The sequence below is a fragment of the Phyllostomus hastatus genome, unplaced genomic scaffold, assembly GCF_019186645.2.
Source record: "Phyllostomus hastatus isolate PE091 unplaced genomic scaffold, TTU_PhHast_1.1 phas_contig_40, whole genome shotgun sequence".
In the NCBI taxonomy this organism is placed as follows: Eukaryota; Metazoa; Chordata; class Mammalia; order Chiroptera; family Phyllostomidae; genus Phyllostomus; species Phyllostomus hastatus.
The window spans coordinates 76,530,760-76,551,342 of NW_025333872.1; the positions used below are offsets into that span (position 1 = coordinate 76,530,760).

Sequence of the window (20,583 nt, forward strand, 5' to 3'; positions counted from 1 at the left end):
GCATAGGATTTCAAGTGGTGCAAATGCTAATGAGAAAGGTAAGGGGAGGAGGGGGAAAGAAGGACACTTGGGGGTTGTCTATCATTCTGCTGGCATTTCTAAAGTGGTAACATTTGATCTGAAACTGGAATGAAGTTGGGGAGGGAACCAAGTGAAGAACTGCCAGGAAATTATTGTACTTCCAGAAAGACCAATATAGCTGGAGCATGGCAAGTACATGAAAATGGGATCAGAAGACTTTTTTTTTTCAGATGGGACAAAAACCATGCCAGGTTTCTATGCTAATGAGAAGTAGAAATCTAGTGGAGAGGTAAACTAGGGATGATGCGGGGATGAGCAAGGAGAATGGTGGGAGAATGTCCTCGAGAAGAGAAAGGGAGTGAAGTGTTTGACTTCACGGAGAAATGATGGTGTATTTGGATACAGATACCAATGTGGGGGTTGATGTCTGAGGTTATGGGAGTCCCCTTGTCACTGTCCATTGCCCGGAGCAAGGCTCAGAGGGGGTGAGGAGGGCTGTGGAGGTGGGGAGGTTTCCAGAGAGCGGTGCTATTGAGCAGTAGAAAGGCAGGAGAGTGGACCTGTGATGATGGCCAGGCAGCACTGAGGGCCACTTGAAGTCAGTGTTCTTAATGTGAAGTGAGACTCAGCCCTATCCTTGTGTGTTCTCGCAGCCAGGTTCCTCTGCTTGACTGCAGAGGCGCATATGGTAATCCTTAAAATGTAAATTGGATCACGTCATTCCCATGCTTAAAATATTTTAGTAGCTTCCCATTACACTTAGAATGAATCCAAACTCACTCAGCTTATAAATCCCTACACAGCAGTCTACTGACTTTCTAACTGGATCTCAAAGGTGGCAGCCTCTGGATTTCTTTCGGCTCCTAGAACAGGTCAAGTGTTTCCGGTTCATCCTTTGCATTAACTGTCTTCTCTCCCTGAATTCTCCTTTCCCCTATCTTTGCAGAGTTGGCTCTTGATAATCACCCAGATTTTACCTTAAATATTACCTCCCAGAGCAATTTCTCAGTTCACTCAGTCAAAAGTAGCCCCCGATTACTATTTTTACCTGTGCATTTTTGCCTGTTAATTGTAGCACGTAGAAGATGCCTAGCACATAATCAATACTCAGTAAATATTTACTGAAAAAATGAATTTGGATGGAGGAAGGGAGGAATGGCCACATAAAATTAACTATCAAAAGTGAGAAATAGGCCTTAGAACTAAAATATTTACAAAACAAAACTTGTTGGTTTCTCTCTGTTTCCACCTAAAGTGGAGAAAACAGCACATGGCCAACATCCGGTTTTGCACGGCAGAAGTTAAAATAAAACCCTTTCAAACTATATTATTGCTGAAATCCCTCCTAACCTCTCAGCTGAGTCACTGTTTATTTTATAAGAAACTTAACAATCTTGGAAGAATATTTATTTTCTCAGGCTGGTAGGAATAGCAGGGAAAGGACCCAACTCCAATGCCAGAAAGGAAAATGTTAAGCAATGGGTAGTATCAAATTTGAAGTCAAGTTGATATAATTTCCTTTCTCCTTAGCAACTCATTGGGATATACACATCACGATTATCCATTTCCCTGGGGAGGAAAATTGATTCATTGTTTCCTTAACTCCTACATTCACAGACTCCCTTAACTCAGCGGTGTCCGTCCCCACGCAGTCTTCAAGTTCACTTCAGCTTCCGTGTCCTGGCAAGTTCCCTGGGCTCTCTGCCACCCACATGTACTCCCGCAGTTCAGTAGCTTCAGTGCCATTATGCATTTTATTTTTATTTTTGTCTCTGACATTTCCCTCCAGGGAAGCTTGTTTAACATGCATATTTCATACATACTTTGACCAATCTATACAATTCAGCCTGCTCACATTTTCATTTTTAAAGCCACTGCCAACTGGCTGCTTCAAGCCAAGACAAGCCCCAGCCTCTCTAGTTCGTGTTGCATAAATATAGTTCACCGAGATTTTTTTTGAAAGCAACTTTGTTTCCGGCCTGCCATCAGGCCTGGGCTTCGCCACATGGATACACCCAGCAGATACTGCTCCTCCTGCGATGAGCAAGTTTCAAGGGTGGGATTATTTTGCCACCTCATCTTTTATAATTCTCTGCACCAATGCCCTTATCTGGTTTTGTTCTTCAATACCGACCTCCGGGGACTTGTGTAGTCTGTCCAGGGGTCGACAGCACCTTGGTGTTTAGATCTCTCCTACTTTGCAATTTATAACTTTCTTGGAGAGGGTCTGGATTTGAGATTGAGTGGTTGTGTGTCTCAAAAATAACAGGCATATGACGCTGTCAGAAGCATTTCCTATTTCAGAGTCTTACTCATGCAGACAGATTCCTTCCCGCCCCATATTCTGACGGAACAGTTCTGTTCCATTTTAGGTCACGTGTTCTTAGAAAATGTCTTATTCTGCAGATCCACTGGATGGAAAGATGGGCCTTCCTTAATTAAGAGTTGCCTTTCAAATTTTCGCTTGGTTTGCTGTTTGATATATTCTGACAGCCCTCCTGTGAAAAATTGATCTAGAGGTTTCTTAATTCATGCAGGACATTCTGCTTTCAAGTTAAACCTCATAAGAAAGAGTGCAATGGGGAGTGATATCAGGGTTGCTTCCTTCCGTTAACTCATTACTACTTTCTCCCTGCCTTGGTGTTTTAGCTAGCATTGCTCACAAGGGTTTTAACAAATCTTAATTTTTAAAGGACTTTGGCTCTCCCAGCAAGTTAATGGGTAGCTCAAAAGTGCGTGTGCACAAGGCGGAGGACCCATAAAGCCAATGAAAAAAGCCCAGGACCCGTTGCCTGCACAGCCCCTTCCAAGCCCCATGGAGTCATGTGATTTTGCATTCAAAATTTGTAATATTTTGTTTCACTGGACCCACAAAAGCTTAGACTCCACGAAATGCAGATCTAATCCTGCCGGTGTGCCGGTGTGTGAGGACCAAATCGATTTCTCCACCGTAGGCGTTTGCCAATTCCTATTCCCAGAGAACACTTGCCTCCCCCCCTCCCCAACCTGTGTGTTCTGTAGACGTCTCACAGACGGTCTTACAAACTGAACTCAGTGCTGTCCCCAAGCAGCTACAGACTCTTGCCTCCCAAACCTGTTCTTTCTCCTGCGCCGGGTCTCATTTCAGTGAATGTTGCCTTGAATACTGGCCTAGTTCGCTAAGCCAGAGTCCCCAGCCACACCCCCCGCCCCGCCGCCCACCTCTGCTTCCTCAGCCGCCTTCCCCAGGTCAGCTCGGAGCTGTGCGGGTTCTGCCCCTGCGCCCAGGCAGCCCCATAGCCTCCTGCCTGACTCCTCCAAACCCTCTTAGTCTTCCTGCTTCGGCATCTCCCCTTTCCATTTGCCAGACTTTGCCCAAGTGCTTCTTCAGAAATCTGCTTCCTTTTCTCCCCTGCCCAGCTGTTTTAATCCTGTCGCTCTACTTTCCGGATAAAATCCAAATTCTTTACCAAGACCAACGAGGGGCCGCTCTCTGCCCTGCACTCTGGGCCCGAGTCTCCGCCCCCAGCTCAGCACCGCCCTCTCCATCGCACAGCCCGGAGTGCGGGGGCCTCTCCGTGGGACCCCTCCTCTGCCTCCCACACCTTCCTCTTCGCCCAGAGGACGCTCTCAAGACAAGACTGCGCTGGCATTATCTTTTTCAGGAGGCTTTTACCGGCGAAATCCTCCAACACACATCTCTTTGTGCCTTCCAACCCAGTGTATTACAACCCAGTGGTCTGTGTGCTCGTCTGCCTCTTAAATAAAGTGAAGAAACAACGGACTCTTTCTCTCCTGTATCTTCCGTTCTTTCCTAGGACCCCAGGACCGCGCCGGGCCCCCAGGAGAGGGTGCACAAAGGGCGGAATCAGCAACAGCTGGCGCGGTGGGGCAGGCAGTGCCGCGGCGCAGCCGGCGGGGCTCACTCGCGGGAACACGGGCCTCTGCCTCCTCCCGCGGCGCAGACTGGAGGCCGAGTCGCGCCCTGTGACCCGCCCAGCCGCCGCCTTCCTGGCCAGTGTACTTCTCTTCGTACATGAATGTTTCATGTTACTTTTTGAAAACGAGGCCTTATCTTCATCAGAAATTAGCCCTGCAACTTGACATTTAACTTACGGCTTGAATGAAGAGAGAAGGTTTTCTGCTTACTAAAATGACGTGTTTCTAAACTGTGAACCATTTAAAAGTAAAAAAGAAAAAAGAAAAATTCCACAATCTTGCTTACTGTGCACCCTAATAAGCCAGGATTAACAGTTTGGCGTACATAAATACACATGCCTAGCACCATTCCAGGGTTATTTTTCCTTTAGATAGAAGCTGAAGAACCACTGTGCCCACAATTTCTGGGGCAATCATGCCTTTTCCCTCTAGTGCATTGAAAGTATCTTCAGAAGACGCACACTGTAAATATGTAGTTTCCCCCCATTGTATTAAAACCCAAGAACAAGTATGCTGGCACTTGCAAGAATGAGGACTGAGTCCCAGGAAGAGTGACAGGCCCCCCTCCCTCCGCTGCCCCCAGGCAACCCCCACTTTCGGGCCAGTCTCAGCGCTTAGAGCTGGGAGTTCTGCCACCAAAAGAACGGGAGTCTTTTACAGCCCACTTCTTCTAGGTTAAAATGTCAAAGCAACGTTTCCATGTGAAATTTATTTAACCGGCTTTCTAAATGCCTATTCGCCTAAGAAATTCTTAATCTTTCTTAAGCTTACTTTGTGCCGTATTCGGAATAATCATAGACGTGTAAGCCCGAGTTGTCCTGGTAACCCTAGCACTAGCAAGTGTGAGGCCGTCAAGAGACCGGCAAGTGTGATAGAGATGAAGGCCTGAAGCTGCAGTTCCAGAACAAGGTGAGCCTAACGTTCCAGGACCTACACCGAATCCTATACAAAAATCCCGTGGTGTCGGGGTTGCGGGGGGGGGGGGGGGGTGTGAGAAGTGAGTCAGAGGGGAGGGGTTCTTTGATCATTGCTGAAAAGAGCGTTGAAAGGTTCACTTGTGAAAAGCACCGATCATTCTTATTCCTTGGCTGTGTCACCCAAACTGAATACATGACAGGGAAACTGGAATTATTGTTGGTTCCACACCAAAGGGAATATCCTGAAATAAGCTCAAGTATCCTTATGATCTAGCTGCATATAAAAGCTGCACCTCTGACCACAGAGTGCCATTGGTTCGGACAGCAATGCGCATCGTACTTACGCTTTTGCCAGCTCCGTTGATATTTGTTCCAAAGAGCACCCCTTTGTCTCGGGTATGAACACGATGATGAACACCAGGGCCGCCACACTCATGATCGCGTAGGTAAAGCACACCCACGACAGTCCAATGAGATCTACAAAGGACGAGAGAAACTGGTTAGAAATGCGTTTTGTGTTGCTTCGATCTCACTGTGGATGGCCGCTTCTTAGAGCAGGTACAAACACATGGACGTTCAAACACTCAGTATCCTGGGAAACAGTGGTACAAATTAAACTACAGCCGGCCTCTGAAAGTTTCGTGTTTTCAAACTACCCCAGCTTTCGCTGGTAGAATAAATAGCAGTCTTGTAACTGTTGCAGTTTAAATCCAATGCTATCTTTTTGGTGAGCATGCTTTTCTTTTTGTTCCTTGCAAAAAGAGAACCTGAAACAACACAGGAACATAGAGCAAAAGATAAATATCTCCTCTTTCTCCTTGTGCTGCATGATTCCTCTCTGGGAATCACTGCTGTAGCAGTCTGGTTTCTATTAGTGGACATTTTAAACACATATTGATACAGACGGACTCTCTTGGAACAAATTCACCCTTCTTTACTCTGATTTTAAATTGATTTTTTAAAGTAACCAAGCTCTGTTTTATTATTTATATATTTATTTTTAAATATGTTTACTGATTTTTGAAATAGAGGAAGGGAGTGAGGGAACGGGGGAGAAAGAGAGAGAGACATCGATTGGTTGTCACCCATATGCGCCCCGACTGGGGATCGAACCTGCAACCTGGGTACGTGTCCTGAGCAGGAATCAAACCCCCAACCTTTTGGTGTGCGGCACAACACTCCAACCAACTGAGCCACACCAGCCAGAGCCTTCTTTATTTTGAACTGAGTAAATTATTTCATGTTGGCAATATTTTATCATTTAGTTCCTAGTGTATTTGCAATTCTTCTTCCTAGATTCAAAGAAAAAAGTGATAATGGTTCTAAGAAAAGGCATTCACTCGCTCAGCTGCAGCAGCAAGTAGCCTGATGGATCTCGCTTGCCAGCCTAGTCTTCCCTCTGGCCACTTCTTGTGAAAGAAGGCACAGTCCCTTTGTAGTTACTGACCAAGGTCAAGGTGTGTTAATTGGTGAGAGATACCCGCTGTGCACTGGAGCCTACATTTGCATTGGGCCAGACCTGGCTCAGCAGGAGAAGGTCCAGTGTGGCAGGTGTACCTAGTGAGCAGGAAGCTGGCTCTTTTTTAACACAGGCTCAGATGAGTCACACACAGGCTGGAGCCCTTAACAGCTGCAGCCACAAATCACAATCACTCAATCAGGGAAACTTGACCAAATAGTCATATACGAGGCAGTTGTATAAACGCAGTGTGGAGGGAGCTGAGCACATTAACCGCTCACTGGTCAGCCAGCTGTGCCAAGGAGCGGGGAAGCAGGAAGGAGGAATAGCACTGCTCTTCTCCTGCATTTTTATTTAAACGGATCCCTCTGTGTGTTTCCTGCTGCTTTGCCCAAGAGAATGCTTAATAAAGTGCTTGTAGACTTCGCCCTTCTTTCCCTCTGGGGCATAAAACCAGAATATAGAAAGTAAAAAAAAAAAAACAAAAACAAAAAGTGGCCTCATCAAACTTGTCCCCTGATCTGTTTGAGCATTTTCAGTAACAGGGGGTTCACCACTTGACAAAGATTCTCTCTGCGTAGTGAGCCAGCCCTGCCTGTTAAAAAGGTATTCCTTAGCAACACCTACGTGCAAGTCCACCTTTCAAGAACTCAGGTTCAGGGTTCTGCTTTGTCTTCTGGATCAGCGGCGTCTACCCCTTCTGCAAGACAGTGCTCCAATATTTCCATGCGCTTCCACCCCTTCCTCCGGCATCCTCTGTCTGAGTCACACATCCTAGTCTTGCCACTGTTCTTCACAAGCTGTAATGTTAGGACAAGTGTCTCATTCTTGCTTGTCCTAACATCAAGCTCATTCAAGGTGTGGGTCATTGTTACTAAGTGATATCCTTGCTAAGTGTTAAAATGTAGCATGGTATTTTGCACACTAGCTGTGAGGAGGATAAGCTTGACAGGAACCCAACCTAGTGAGCGTAGCAACATGTAACTGACTGTTGGGAACTGCCCTGCCTGGTTTTAGGAGCTGTAACGCCCCCATGGCTAAGGCTGAGTGAGCGACCTTCGGACCATAAGCCACTAAGAAGACAAAGCTTATTTCCCTTTCAGGAACACCACTTCTGCTCCTTTTACTTCATCCATAACTAGTCCCCAATGCTTGATCAGTTAGCCAATGACGGGTAAGATTCACCAAGGGGGGGACAACCTAAGATAGGCATGATCATGTGGAGACCCCAGGGAAGGACCTGGGGGGCTATAGCAAAAGGGGGTGATCGACCCTTGCCCCTCAGCTTTGACAGAGCCTGAGTCCTCATTCTGCCTAAGAGAAGTCTCCTAATCTCTCAGCTGCCTTGCATCCTCTGCCTGACTTAAGCCTGAAACAATGACAAAGGGTGCTGCAGCCCTGACCTAGAAACGGTGGGGGGCCCCTCTGGGTGATCAGGCCTGAGAAATCCATTTAGAATGGAAGGGCAGATGAAGCGCTTCTCAGATAAGGCCAAGTTAAAGGAGTTCATCATCACCAAGCCCTTATTATATGAAATGTTAAAGGGACTTCTCTAAGAAAAAGAAGATAAAAAATATGAATAGTAAAAAAACAGCAAACTCACACTTATTAACAACCACACCTAAAACAAAAGCAAACTAAGCAAATAACTAGAACAGGAACAGAATCACAGAAATGGAGATCACATGGAGGGTTAGCAACAGGGGAGTGGGAGGAGGAGAGAGGGGGAAAAGGTACAGAGAATAAGTAGCATAGATGGTAGGTAGAAAATAGACAGGGGGAGGGCAAGAATAGCATGGGAAATGTAGAAGCTAAGGAACTTATGACACAAGGACATGAACTAAAGGGGGGAATGTGGGTGGGAGGGGGTGGGCAGGATGGAGGGGCGTGAAGGGGGAAAATGGGACAACTGTAATAGTATAATCAATAAAATATATTTTTTTAAAAAAAGGAAGGATATGTAAAATCCTATGAAACCTGCTTTGCTGAGAATGCTCTTAAAAGGTCTGGGCAGGAAATGAGTTTAGTCTCTTAAGTTTTGTAGCCTTTTAGGTGATAGACCCTGACTCAGAATGAGCCCTAATAGTTCTTTGTATGTTATCTATTGTTTGATCCTTACTGCCTGACAATGATTAATGAGCTTTACCTGTATTCCTGTGCAAATTGATCCCAATAAAAACCTGTCAGGGGAAGGATCAGGGCGCTCTCCTCTTGAGAGAGTGGCCAGGCCGCTCCGAGGCACCCTCCCCTTGAGAGGGTAGCCGGGCCGTCCCTTTCCCTCCACAGGACTCGGTAGTACGTGTGAATGTATCTCATGTTTCATCCATAACTCCACGGACACTGCAGGCTGGTGTCTGCGTCAACTGACCAAACAGTGTCTACAAGCAAGGGCTAAGCCTCCCTTCCGGGAGGCAGGGGCTTTGGGTTTCTATCCCCAGTCTCCTTTACTTGCTGCAAGTAAATAAAACTATCTTGCAACATACAAGTCTCACAGGCCTCATCCTTGAATAGAACACCCAAGAAGTGAACCCATGAGCTCGGTAGCAATAGGTCACACGCCCATGTCATCCAGTTTGTACTTGGCTGATGGACATACTGCAACCCTCTTAAAATATTTAAACAGTCTTCTTCAAACACTTTACTCAAAGCCAAGCACAATACTGCAGCCGTGTCATGAGCACTGCAGAGTAAGTGTGTCTCTTTGGAACACTCTGTGTTTACTGATAGAGCCGAGCTCGCACTAAAAACGTTGGTGTCCAAAGGCTTGCTGCCTTCTATCTTTTACTTGGAAAACTAATTTTTATTTATCTACTTATTTATTTTATTTTATTTTATTGACTATGCTAGTACAGTTGTCCTGATTTTTCCCCCTTTCAGCACTGCCTACTCCCTCAGACAATCCCTCCGCCCTTGTTTGTGTTCACAGTCCTTCGTACAAGTTCTTTGGCTACGTCATTTCCTATACTGTACTGTACATCCCCACGGCTATTCTGTAACTGCCTGTTTGTATTTCTTAATCCCCTCACCTCTCACCCATTCTCCCATACACCCCACCTCCCATCTCTTTAACCTTTGGCATTTTAATTATGATGTGTCTTGGATTGAGCCTCTTTGAATCCATCTTGTTTGGGACTCTCTGTGCTTCCTGGGCTTGCATGTCTATTTCCTTCACCAAATTAGGGAAGGTTTTTTTTCATTATTTTTTAAAATAGATTTCCAGTGTCTTGTTCTCTCTCTTCTCCTTCTAGCAGCCATGGGAAGCAAATATTGGCTTGCTTAAAGTTGTCCCAGAGGCTGCTTACAACTATCCTTATTTTTTTGGAGTCTCTTCTCTTTATTCCGAGTGGCTGTTTTTTGCTTCCTTATGTTCCAAATCATTTATTTGATTCTTGGCTTCATCTACTCTATTGTTGTTTCCCTGTAAATTGTTCTTTATTTCAATTGGTGTATCCTTTGTTCCTTACTGGATCTTTTTTATGCTGTTAAGGTCCTCACTAAGTTCCTTGAGCATCCTTATAATCAGTGTTTTGAACTCTGCATCTGATAGATTGCTTATCTCCATTTTGATTAACTCTTTTTTCTGGAGCTTTGATCTGTCCTTTCATTTGGACCATGCTTCTTTGTCTCCTCATGTTGGCAGCCTCCCTGTGTTTGTTTCTATATATATATTAGGTGGAGCAGCTATGACACCCTGTCTTGGTAGCATGGTCTAATGTAGTACGTGTCCTGTAGGGTCCAGTGACACAGCCTCCTCTATTACCCAAGATGGGTACTCAAGGTGCACCCTTCATCTAGGCTGAGTACACCCTCCTCTTGCAGTTGAAGCTGGGTTGCTATTGGCAGAAAATGGGGGGAGGGTTACCTAGGCCCATCAGGGGTAAGGATTAGCTGTGACCACTGACTACCAACCTCCACCCCCCCATGGAGGACATGCTGTGCAGGGCATGGTGGTGCTGCAATGTCGTGTTTAGCTGTCCACTGGATGTACTGGCCCTGGGGTTCCCCAGGTAGTGCAGACCAAGGTCAGCCCCGACTTGTGTTCAGCCTGCGGCCACCTGCATGAGCTACAAAGCAATCTGAGGTAGCTGCTCCTTGTGCTGGGCTTGGAGGTTCCCAGGCAAAGCCAAACTGTGAATCTAGGCTGGCTGCTGCTAGTGCCAGGCCTGGGGCCCACTGAGGCCAGCTGTTGCTTGTTTGAGAGGATTTAAGAAATTGTACAGTATGACCCATGACCAGCCATTCATTTGGAAAAATAGTTTGGGTGGGAATCTTGGACTATTTCTAAAAAAGTATGAATTGCACAAAAATTTTAAAAGTTTTATATAAAAACCTCAAACCATGCTTATTTAACAACTCCAAAAGTTCCAAAGTAGATGTACTTAAAAAAAAGTGGTTGATGAGACTCAGAAATCGTATATATAGATATATAGATACCTACATTTTTAGTACTCATCCGCTTTTGAAAATGTATACATGATGTATGCCTATTATTCACATTTTCCAAGGGTATGATAATTATTTTTTTAGACTTTGAATCATGACCCAAATACAAAACTTATAATGCATTCATATGTGTCTTACAATCTGAAGGTTTTATCTCAGTGTCTCCTCCCCGCCCCCCCCCCCCCCACTTTGTCGTTTTAGTGAAGAAACTGGGTCAGTCGTGGGGAAGCCGTCCCCGGGCGGGACATGGCTGACTGCTGTCATCTCACTCGACTTTCTGTCCTTCATGTTTCCTGCCAACTGCCATCTAGATCTAGAGGCCTGAGGAGATTGAGATTTCTGTTTCTTTGGTTGCAACCTTTACACATGTGGATATCCACATGTGTATAAAGGAAAAAAAGGAAAGAGGCCTCAACTCCTTGGTCAAGTTCGGAGGATGCTGGGGAGCCACCCGATTATTTCAAAAACTGAAAAATGAAGAGAAAGCTTTCCTTTCTCCTATGACCCCATATGTCAGGGTAGGCAAAAAACTATCAGTTATCAGAGACTCCTCATAACAGCTATAGAAGAAATGTCTCCTTCGAGAAGCAGGTCAGATAGGAATTCAGGAGGAAGGACGGGGTGTAAACAACGGAGCTGGGCAGTGATCCTCCTCAAAGGAGGCGCAAAGCAGGGCAAAGCAGGGCAAAGCAGGGCAAAGCAGGAAGCACGCAAACACGATGAGCCTCTGGTGGCAGGACGCCGGCCACTGCCTCTGAAGGTTGTTTGCAAACGAACAACCGAGAAAGTGTAAATCTGAAAACTCTTGATCTAGACAGCAGGTTACAGGGAACACCAAGGACACAGGTCGTGCTATATGACGACAGTTGGCAAAACCCCACCTGGGGAAACCACAAAACAAATGACCCAGTTTCTTCATTAAAGATATAAAGTAGGGAGGAGGGACGAGAAATGAAGGTAAAACCCACAAATTTTATGAGACATATCCATCAATTGTAAGTTATATATTTGGATTGTGATTCAAACAAACAAAATATAAAAAATAATTTTTTAAGACTCTGAAGAATGTAAGCATGGACTGTATATTGATCCCAAGGGATTTTTATTAATATTTTTAAGTTGATAGTGATATTGTGGTCATCGTTTTTGAAGGTCTTATCTTTTAGAGATTCATGATGAAATTGTAGGACAAATGTCATTCTGTCTGAGATGTGTTTTAAAATAATGTGGGAGGAAGAGCAGGTGAGGTTATAAATGAATTAAGGTTGACAGCTCTTTAAGTTGGGCAGAGGTTCATCAGGTTCCTTGCCACTCCCTCTACTTCGGAACGTGCTTGAAAATGTCCACAGTGAAATGTCTTCCAGGGGAGTGTGCTTTACATCAGTCCTAACTAAGAACACAAAGACATTCAAGGAGAAGGACACATCCTTACCAGTCACAGTCAAAAACGTCAGAGAGATGAGGAGGTTGATGCCCCAGTTCATACTCGAAGTTAAAGACATGGCTTGTCCCCTGATTCCACCAGGATAAATCTCGCTGAGCACCAGCCAGGGTACTAGAGGAAAAGACAGAGGGGGTAGGGAACAGCAGAATGATCAAAAAGCCATCGAAACTGAGAGGCAGTCCACGGCTCACCAGCCGAGTCCTGCGTGATTTGTGGTTGGAGAACAGGGCCGTGTGCTTTCTGCTTACCTCCAGCGAAGTGAGAAACTTTGAGGGAGGCTGACAGTGGCCCCAGAGCAGGGGCAGGGATTTAAAGTGTTGTAGGTGTCAAAGGTCTGACAAATGCAAATGAGAGGGGCAGTGGGTGGGGCCACCTGCCTAGCACGGAACCTCAGGGGCAGCCCTCAGTTCTACCTGCTATGCTTCTGGGGCCTTTTTTTGAATCTCTTTTGCCCTGACCTTGGAGAAATCCAACATCACAGCTACTGAGTGGGTAGGAAATAAAACTAGGAGGGTGTGAGGAAGAAGCTGGCTAGTCTCACTTCTACTTGTGCTTCCTGGCCTGGGCAAGCTAGTTAGAGCCGAGTTCTAACTTAAACAGCGCTCCAAGGTTTGATTAGTGTACTGGATTTCTGAAAGGAAACACTTCTGGGCTTGAAAACTGATCAGAGAACTTTGTATTGTCTGAGTGTGACAGGGAACCTTATAGGACCTGGCCGATGGAATTAGAAAGTAGAGAAAAAAATTAACTTGTCTCCTGCTCACAGCCAATCAAACCAAGTTCGTCTTATAAATTGGCTGCCAGTTCCCACAATGGGCTGAGCACCTTACAGAACTTATTGGATCCTCAGAAAATCCAAGACAAGAATATTATTATCCCTATTTTATAGAAGAGGCGTGAAGGAATTCATAGTCAGCCAAGGTCACGGGGCTCCTAGGTGGTCACGGGGTTTCTAAGTGGCATTAAGCCCTGGCAGTCAGTCTCTGGAACTCATGCTTTTTAATCACGATGGTGGCTCAATGAAGATTTGTTAATGAATAATTAAATGCGGAGTACAGACATGTTTAATTCTGAGGAAAGGAGGATTTAGGAGCTGCCCCAGCCCTGGCTCACGGCTAAGTCACCTTGTATGGCAGAGCCAGCATTTATATGCCAACCAGCTGCATCGTCCCAGCCCAGAGGAGGCGGTGGGAGGAAGAAGCTAGAGCCCAGGAGAGACCCCACGGGCCAGCAACTGCGTGGCCACCCATGCCAGCACCGAGCAGTCAGCTGTGCCCTGATTTAACAATGTCTCCCATCACACTATCACTCTCTGCAGAGAAAACATCTGCTCAGAGTAAGTTTGCTACCTTAAAGTAAGAAACATCAATTAAGTGATAGAGAAGGGCAGGAAAAACATGTTTTTCTTGATTAGCTTCTCCAAGTAAATCTACGTAAGGTTACTTTTAGGGCCTGGAAGAAAAGGAACATGGTTATCATTGTTCTAATCAATAGGGAGTTCAGAAACAAAGTTGCACACCCCTCCCCTCCACTTCCTGCCCCGAAGTCCCTCGTTAGGTTCTTTCAGACTCTGTCCTTAGAGATAACCTTGCTTTGGGGTTTGCAAGCCTGGGGCTCTGCCTCTGAGTAGAACAATAGCTGCAAAACTCTGGTAAAGCCCTTGTAATGACCCGTCCTTGGGCGAACACAAGATAAAATTATGTGAACCCAACTTTTTGAAGCTAAACAATCTCTACCACAGAACAATCCCCATGCTGTGTCTCTCCTAGCCATAGGCAGTTCCCATGGCTCAGGGAGGAGCAGGGGTCCCCGTCACCTTTTGCTCTGGCAGCTGGAAGAAGGAGGTGAAGGAAGGGACACTCGTTTTTGTTTTCGTTTTTAGTGGAGGAATTAGCACAGGTTTGTGTGGCCTACCTCTATCCCCGCCTCATCTCCTCTGAAACCCCTTCTTCCCCTCCCCACCTTTCACCAGGATTGCCTCACGGACTTATGTGGTGGGTTTGGGGAAAGTCATGGTTGTGGCAGTCACTGCCATGCTGGCCGAGGATGAGAACGCGCTGGCCCTACTGTCACGGAAAGCAGTGGGTCTCACCAACAGGAAGATGGGACGGACGCACAAAGCACTAGCAATGAGTGCTCACTCTGAACGGCCACGGGCTTGCCCAAGAGCCCGAGGTCCATCCACAATGACGGCCTCTCTCAGGCCCGTACTCAGTGCAGCGCGGGGCCGGGTCTTCGGGCGCTCAGACCAGGCGGTGAGCACTAACTGACGATCCAGCGAGAGGCTTCCCTCGGTCTCTCGTGGAAACTTGTCAAGCTAACCTTGCACCTGACCATTCAAAAGACAATGTATCATTGCCGAAAGCTTCTATTTGTTTTTAGAGGGAATCCTAAATTCTTTCTACATTCTACTTCTAGGAGAAAGAATTCGAGAATTGATGCCTTGGTTTGTCTGATGCACTGGATGCTGCAGCCACTGACAAGCGTGTTCCGACAAGGATGGCTCACCTCCTGGTATGGGGCCTGCCAAGTCAGAAATATGGAGGATGTTATTTTAACCATGATTTCAGAGCCATAAAAGTCACGGGTTTTCAGATCCAGAGAGAATGAAGTAAAAGTCAAAGTGCTGCCTGCAGCGAGAGAGAGCTTACTGAAAGGGTGAGAGCTTTTCCAAGGCAGACTGAGGAGTGAGACTGGGCCAGAATCTCACGGCCCCCCTGCTCCCTGGGCTGCGCTGCGAATGCCCGAAACAGAAGAAACACGGAAGCTTTGTTTCCATTGGTAACACAGAGCATGCAGCACAAAGGGATAAACTGTCACCTGAGGACTGTGTGGCTGTCTATCACGACAAGTGTAAAGGTCTTCAAAAACCACCGATGTTTTCTCTGATGAAATGGCCTCATTTCTTCCCAAAGAAAAATCAAGTTATTGCCACACGCCATAGTAAAGACAGGGTGGCTGTCTCTGGCTGTCCTGTTCATCTCCCCCTCCAACCCCAATGATGGGCCCACAGGAGATGCTGCGTGCTGTTTGCTCGTGAGGAATCCAGAGTGCTCGAGATGCAGTGAAGACCGACAGCGAGCGCAGCCCCTGCAGTTCAGCAGGTCCTGAAACAGTTCTCCCTGACGCCTAGTATTCCACCTTCAACCCTATCATCCCAGGACTGCCTACCTCAGAAACATATGTCTCTATAAATGTCAGCGTCTGCACATGCCTTGAAGGCCTTCTCTATGCTGCAAAGATTGAGGATGTTTTAGATCTGCGGGGAGATAACTACAGATCCTGGAACCCACATTTCACTTGCTATTAAATCAGGCTGCCTGTCCGCACTTGCCTGGCCCTGATGCAATCTGCAGGCAGTGTTTATGGCTGCACAGAGTGTCATAAAAAGACCATAAGGACAAATATGTCGCTGGTCTCTGTGTGCAGGGGAGGACATGGACGTGGGTTTGTAGGAGCAGTCCGTGGAGACGACTGAGCCCTACCACCTGTGTGCTGCCATGCTCGTCTGCCCCTCCCGGGCCCCTGCCGCAGTGTTCCCACTGAGGCTTTCAGGTTTAAACCTGTGGCTCTCCAGGCACAACTTTCCCTTTGGCTTCAGCTCTTCCTGCTGCACCTGGCCTGGTGGCCCCAGGTGGTTTGAAAATGTCATGGAGGTCTTGAAACTCTTACCAGAAAATTCCTGCCAGCTTTGGAGGAAGTTCTATGCTTAGGCTGCAGAATTTGCATTCAACAACTCAATTTGCAAGGGGCCTACACTTGGTCTGAGTGAGGCCAGCTCTCGGGCTTCTGTCGCCTGGGCGAGTAGCACGCAGCACACCCCCCTCTCTCTCATTGCTAGGGGCCACTTACCTGCACACGTGCAAGGGCATATGTCCACTCCCTTCCAACCAGGTGTCTAGATTCTGGCCTCATAAGTTCCCTAAGTGGGACCGTTACGTTCTTTGGAAGGTGTGCTCCACCATAGGCCACCGCCTTCAACAACAATGAGGTGGGAGCTTTAATTTATTAATTAATTTTTTAGCATTCTCTCTTGGCTCAGTATCTTTGAGTTTTGTTCACTCCTGGCCTTGTAAAATAAATATTTCATTCACAAATAAAATATTGTACTTCTTAAATAACAAACCAAGACACTCTGAGGTGAATGTTGCTTACTTCTAGAATAGCGTGATACATTTCTGCTCTAAATAGTTGAAATTTATTGTTCTAAAGAATAATGAAAATAGGTGGAGAGTTGAAGAAATTTTATAATAACAAAGTCATCAGTTTTTCAGTTAAAAACAAAAGTTATTTGTAACATCAGCTGATAACTTGAATAAGTCATCCTTCAGTTTTACTGAAAGCAAACTATTGAAAATATCTAGGCTTATGAAAGGATTATTATCCAGTTATTTGAGGCATTTTCCCATCCCACACTTACACCGATTTTCCAACTGTCTTTTTAATTAGTTTTCTGAGGTTCTGATACTGTGTGTCGTGTATCATAAGGCTTCTGATGGGCAATAGGTGTGCTTTCTGTTAAGAGGGAGCACACGTAACTGGGGAGAGGAGAAGGAGAAATGTTGAAGAACAGATTTTTTGAAATTGAAATTGATTTTCTTCGAAGCATGGTTAAAGGAGTATGTTGTACAGTGAACCCCCAGGGGTATGCATATCCTAATTTGCAGACCACTGAACTAGAGTTCAAAATGAAAAAAAGAAAAAGAAAAGCAAGCACTACAAGTAATTAGGCTTTTCTGGTCTAAAATATAACATAAGTGTCATGCTTTAGATGTAACATTTTATTTTCTGCTTTTTTCATAACTGATGTTTTGGACTTCATTCAGGAAAGTATTGTAGTTTTTAACATTCCCTGGAAAAATTCTTAACCTTGTGTTCTGGAAAATAGTAAAGGAAAAAAATGAATGCTTGTGTTTAAGTATTTATTTTTAAATGATTGTATTATGCTTTCTGGTTCTTTTTTTTTTCAGTTTATTTCTTTATTTTTAGACAGAGGGGAAGGGAGAGAAAGAGAGGAAGAGAAATATCAATGTGGGGTTGCCTCTCATGTACCCCCTACTGGGAATCAAACCAGCAACCCTTTGGTTTGCAGACCAGCACTCAATCCACTTAGCCACACCAGCCAGGGCAAGTGCCTGTGCTTATTAAGGTAGTGTTGAAACTTTAGTCTGTTTCTTTAATATCCTTAGTGTCCAGCATTCTTAACTTTCAAGAGCATAGGACTAGGGTTGTGCTGGGCTGAAGCAAAAGTTCAACACTGTTGTGTGATGTGAACAGATGGTGCCAGAACTGATGGTGTCATTCCACTGTGTGTGTAGCTCACGCTGCAAAACGCAGTGTTGGACTCTGGTTCTGTTGGGTGCCACTGCCTCGTCATCTGACTCCAAAGAGGAAAACGGGGGTCATTTGCTGCAGGCACGTGATGCCTTTCAGTTTTTCCTCTTTTGTTTGGGTGTATATTGAGTATAATAGTGTCTATCCAGATACTATTTTTTCTAAATTTTGTATTATTTTAATGAGTAACACTAGAGAACCAAATAATTTACCACTTTAATCAAAACAATCTTTAACTTAATTAACTAAAAAAAAGGAATAGTAGCAGTGTGAATATTGGTAATAACTGAAACCTAAGCTTTAAATGAAAAACAACAACAACAACAACAACAAAAGACTGGCAAGATCTTAAAGGTAAATATGTACACTTAACACAAAGCCAGTGTGTGAACATGATTGTGTAATGGCTACATTTGATAACAAAACTCTCCTGTTTAAGGAATAGTTTTTGCAATACTTTTTCGCTAAAGATATGCAATTGTCACAAGAATAGTGGGAAAGGACGGTGAACACTAACAAAGCCTTTCACTGCGGCAGTTCCACCATCAGGGGCCTGGGGTCTAGAGAGAAACGTGAAGGATATTAAAATCTCCTGTGAAACATTTGGTGTCTTTCTTATCTGTAAGCTTCTTTCTCTTAAACCCAATATGCCACTAAATAAACTTCTAAATTATAATCTACAGTTCCACATCCCTGGGACTGTCATCATCATTAACTATGCAAACATCATGTGAAAGATTTCTTTTTGAAGAGCCAGAGTTATTTAGGTATGCACTCAAAATTTAAGTGTTATGGCAAATGAGCCTTTTTCTTCCTTTGGATGCCCATCTTCCAAAAGGCTGATTAAACTCCATAAAACCAAACCAAATAAAGCTAAGCTCTATAATCTTTGAACCTTAAAAAAATTCTAGTTTCAATTAAAGATAAAGTCTCCCTGCAGAAAATAAATCAAGCTAGTTTACTGTCTATTATAAAATATTTGGGTACCCTAAGCTTGGGGCTCCTCTCCTCTAAAATAACCCATCATGGGTGTAGGTGTAATCAGACCCTCTTCATGTGACCTTGTGGAGAGACTGGTACAAATCTGATATCCTGGCTATTGTTACTGCAAGGAATAGTAAATGGTTCTTTGTCTCTGATCAAGCAGTCTGTTGCCAATATCCATAAAACTGTGACAGGCCAGCTTGCTAGCTTGCAAGTGGGCTAACATATCATCCAATTTGCAGTTCTTGAGAGTTTGATTACTTATGGCTACGGTGTAATTTTTCTGCAAAGATCTTTTATTCCTATTATGAACTTTGGACTGCCCATTCATATCTGAGGAATTTAATATGACTCTTAAGCCTGAAATAATCCATTAAAATATTTCTATAAGCTGTAATGCTAAGTAAGTAAGCAAAAACAACCCCCAAATTTCAGGTTCGTATTTTCACATATTTTTCTTAGTAAAACCATGAAAGAATTACTTTAAATTATTTTTGGCAAAAAGCCAACATTAAAAACACTCGATTATTAAACCAAGGTAGTAATAACCACCCCATGATAGAGCTAATCTCAATTTCTCTCCCCAGGGAAGGGCTGAGTCTCCTATTTGGAGAAAGCAAATAGATGTTTGGAAATGAATATGTTTCCTAACATTGTTAACTCTGTAAATGACCTTAATTCTAGTACATTTAAAATGTGAACTTTCTTTGGTCATCAGTTCAATTAGAGATGGCCCTGAGTTCTGAACTGAGTAACTTTACTCAGATGTAATTTTTGGCCAAATGTCCATAGGGCTGCATAAATCACATGTAACTCACGTCTCCTAGACTCACGCCAGAAGAGATCAGGATGTCCCAACCCCAGACAAGAGAGAGAAAAAGCTTTAATCACAGAAGCTGAGAGAGTTCCAGAAACATCTCTCTCTTTTTTTTTTGAGATGTTTTTGGCTCATCAGAAAAGAGTTATTGAGTCCCTCTCGTGGGGCAGGCCCTGGGAAACAACAGTGAACGAGACAGTTTTTGTGCAGAATGGGACCTAGAGTCTAAATTAGTCGTACCAACTTAGAAGAGGGGACCTTTGGTGTTCCTCAGCCAACATTGCATCTTTCACCTGTCACCAAAGACTTGGGATTTTCTGTACAACCTGTCTGATTTTCTAGGAAGCTCTCTGTACTGTAGGTCATCCAGAACTGCACCACACTTCAAGCCCCAAATGTATTTTTTAGTCTCCACCCAACTAGAATGGAAGGTGAGGAGGGCCATGGCATCGTAATTCAGCAAGAGGCTAATGAAGCAGTCCTGTGTGTCCCTACATGACTTAAGCAAAACGCCTGCTGAGGTCAGTGCTGGCATTATCAGACTTATCCATCTCAGTCTGACCGTAGCCAGGTACTTGGCAGTACTCAGAGCTAAATGTATTGAGTCCGTGCTGAAAACTGAACACTAAACTAGGTACACTTTCTGCAGATTGCTTCGTTCAACCCCACAATTACAGTGAGACCGGCAGCGTTGCTCCATTTTCTAGACAGGAACACTGATGCCTACAGAGATGAAGTGACTTGCCCAAAGCCCTACCTTGTGGAGCTGGGACCCAAAATGATGACAAAGCCTCATCCAAATACAAATGCCATGTTATGCAGTGCCAACAGGCTCTCTGGCTGTTCTCCTAAACCTTCAATTCACGTCTTCCTCAAGGCCATTTGACCTGCTGCTCTCCCTGCTGAAGACTCCTTCCTCCCAGGGTTTCACATCAAGCTGTGACCCAAAAGTCACCATCCCAGGAAGGCCTCTGTGGCCACCCTATCTGAGATACCCCTCCTCCAAACAAGCTCTCTCATTTATCCTTCTTCATTTCTCTTCATCACTCTTACCTCCCCCTACATGTTAATGCTTCTCTCTCCTGAAGTGGTATCGTGCATGTCTTCATGTTCTTGCTTATCGCCTGTCCGCACACTAGCTCTGTGAGGGTCGGGTGTGGACCTTGCTCGCCATCCCTGACTCTCCAGCCCCTGGCATCACGCCCACCACCTCATGGGTGAGCAACCAGACACACGTGCGGGTTGA

General features: G+C 45.0%; 1 protein-coding gene across 2 annotated transcripts in view; it reads right to left on the minus strand.

The window, feature by feature from the left end:
• SLC2A12 (solute carrier family 2 member 12) overlaps positions 1-20,583 on the minus strand; it is a 55,420-nt gene that overhangs the window by 5,425 nt on the left and 29,412 nt on the right. For both annotated transcript variants that reach the window (XM_045842997.1, XM_045842996.1), the window contains exons 3-4: positions 12,191-12,313; positions 5,201-5,333 (exon numbers count right to left, since the gene is read on the minus strand). In XM_045842997.1, coding sequence (XP_045698953.1) covers positions 5,201-5,333; positions 12,191-12,313 — 256 coding nt within the window. The remainder of the gene's footprint in view (positions 1-5,200; positions 5,334-12,190; positions 12,314-20,583) is intronic.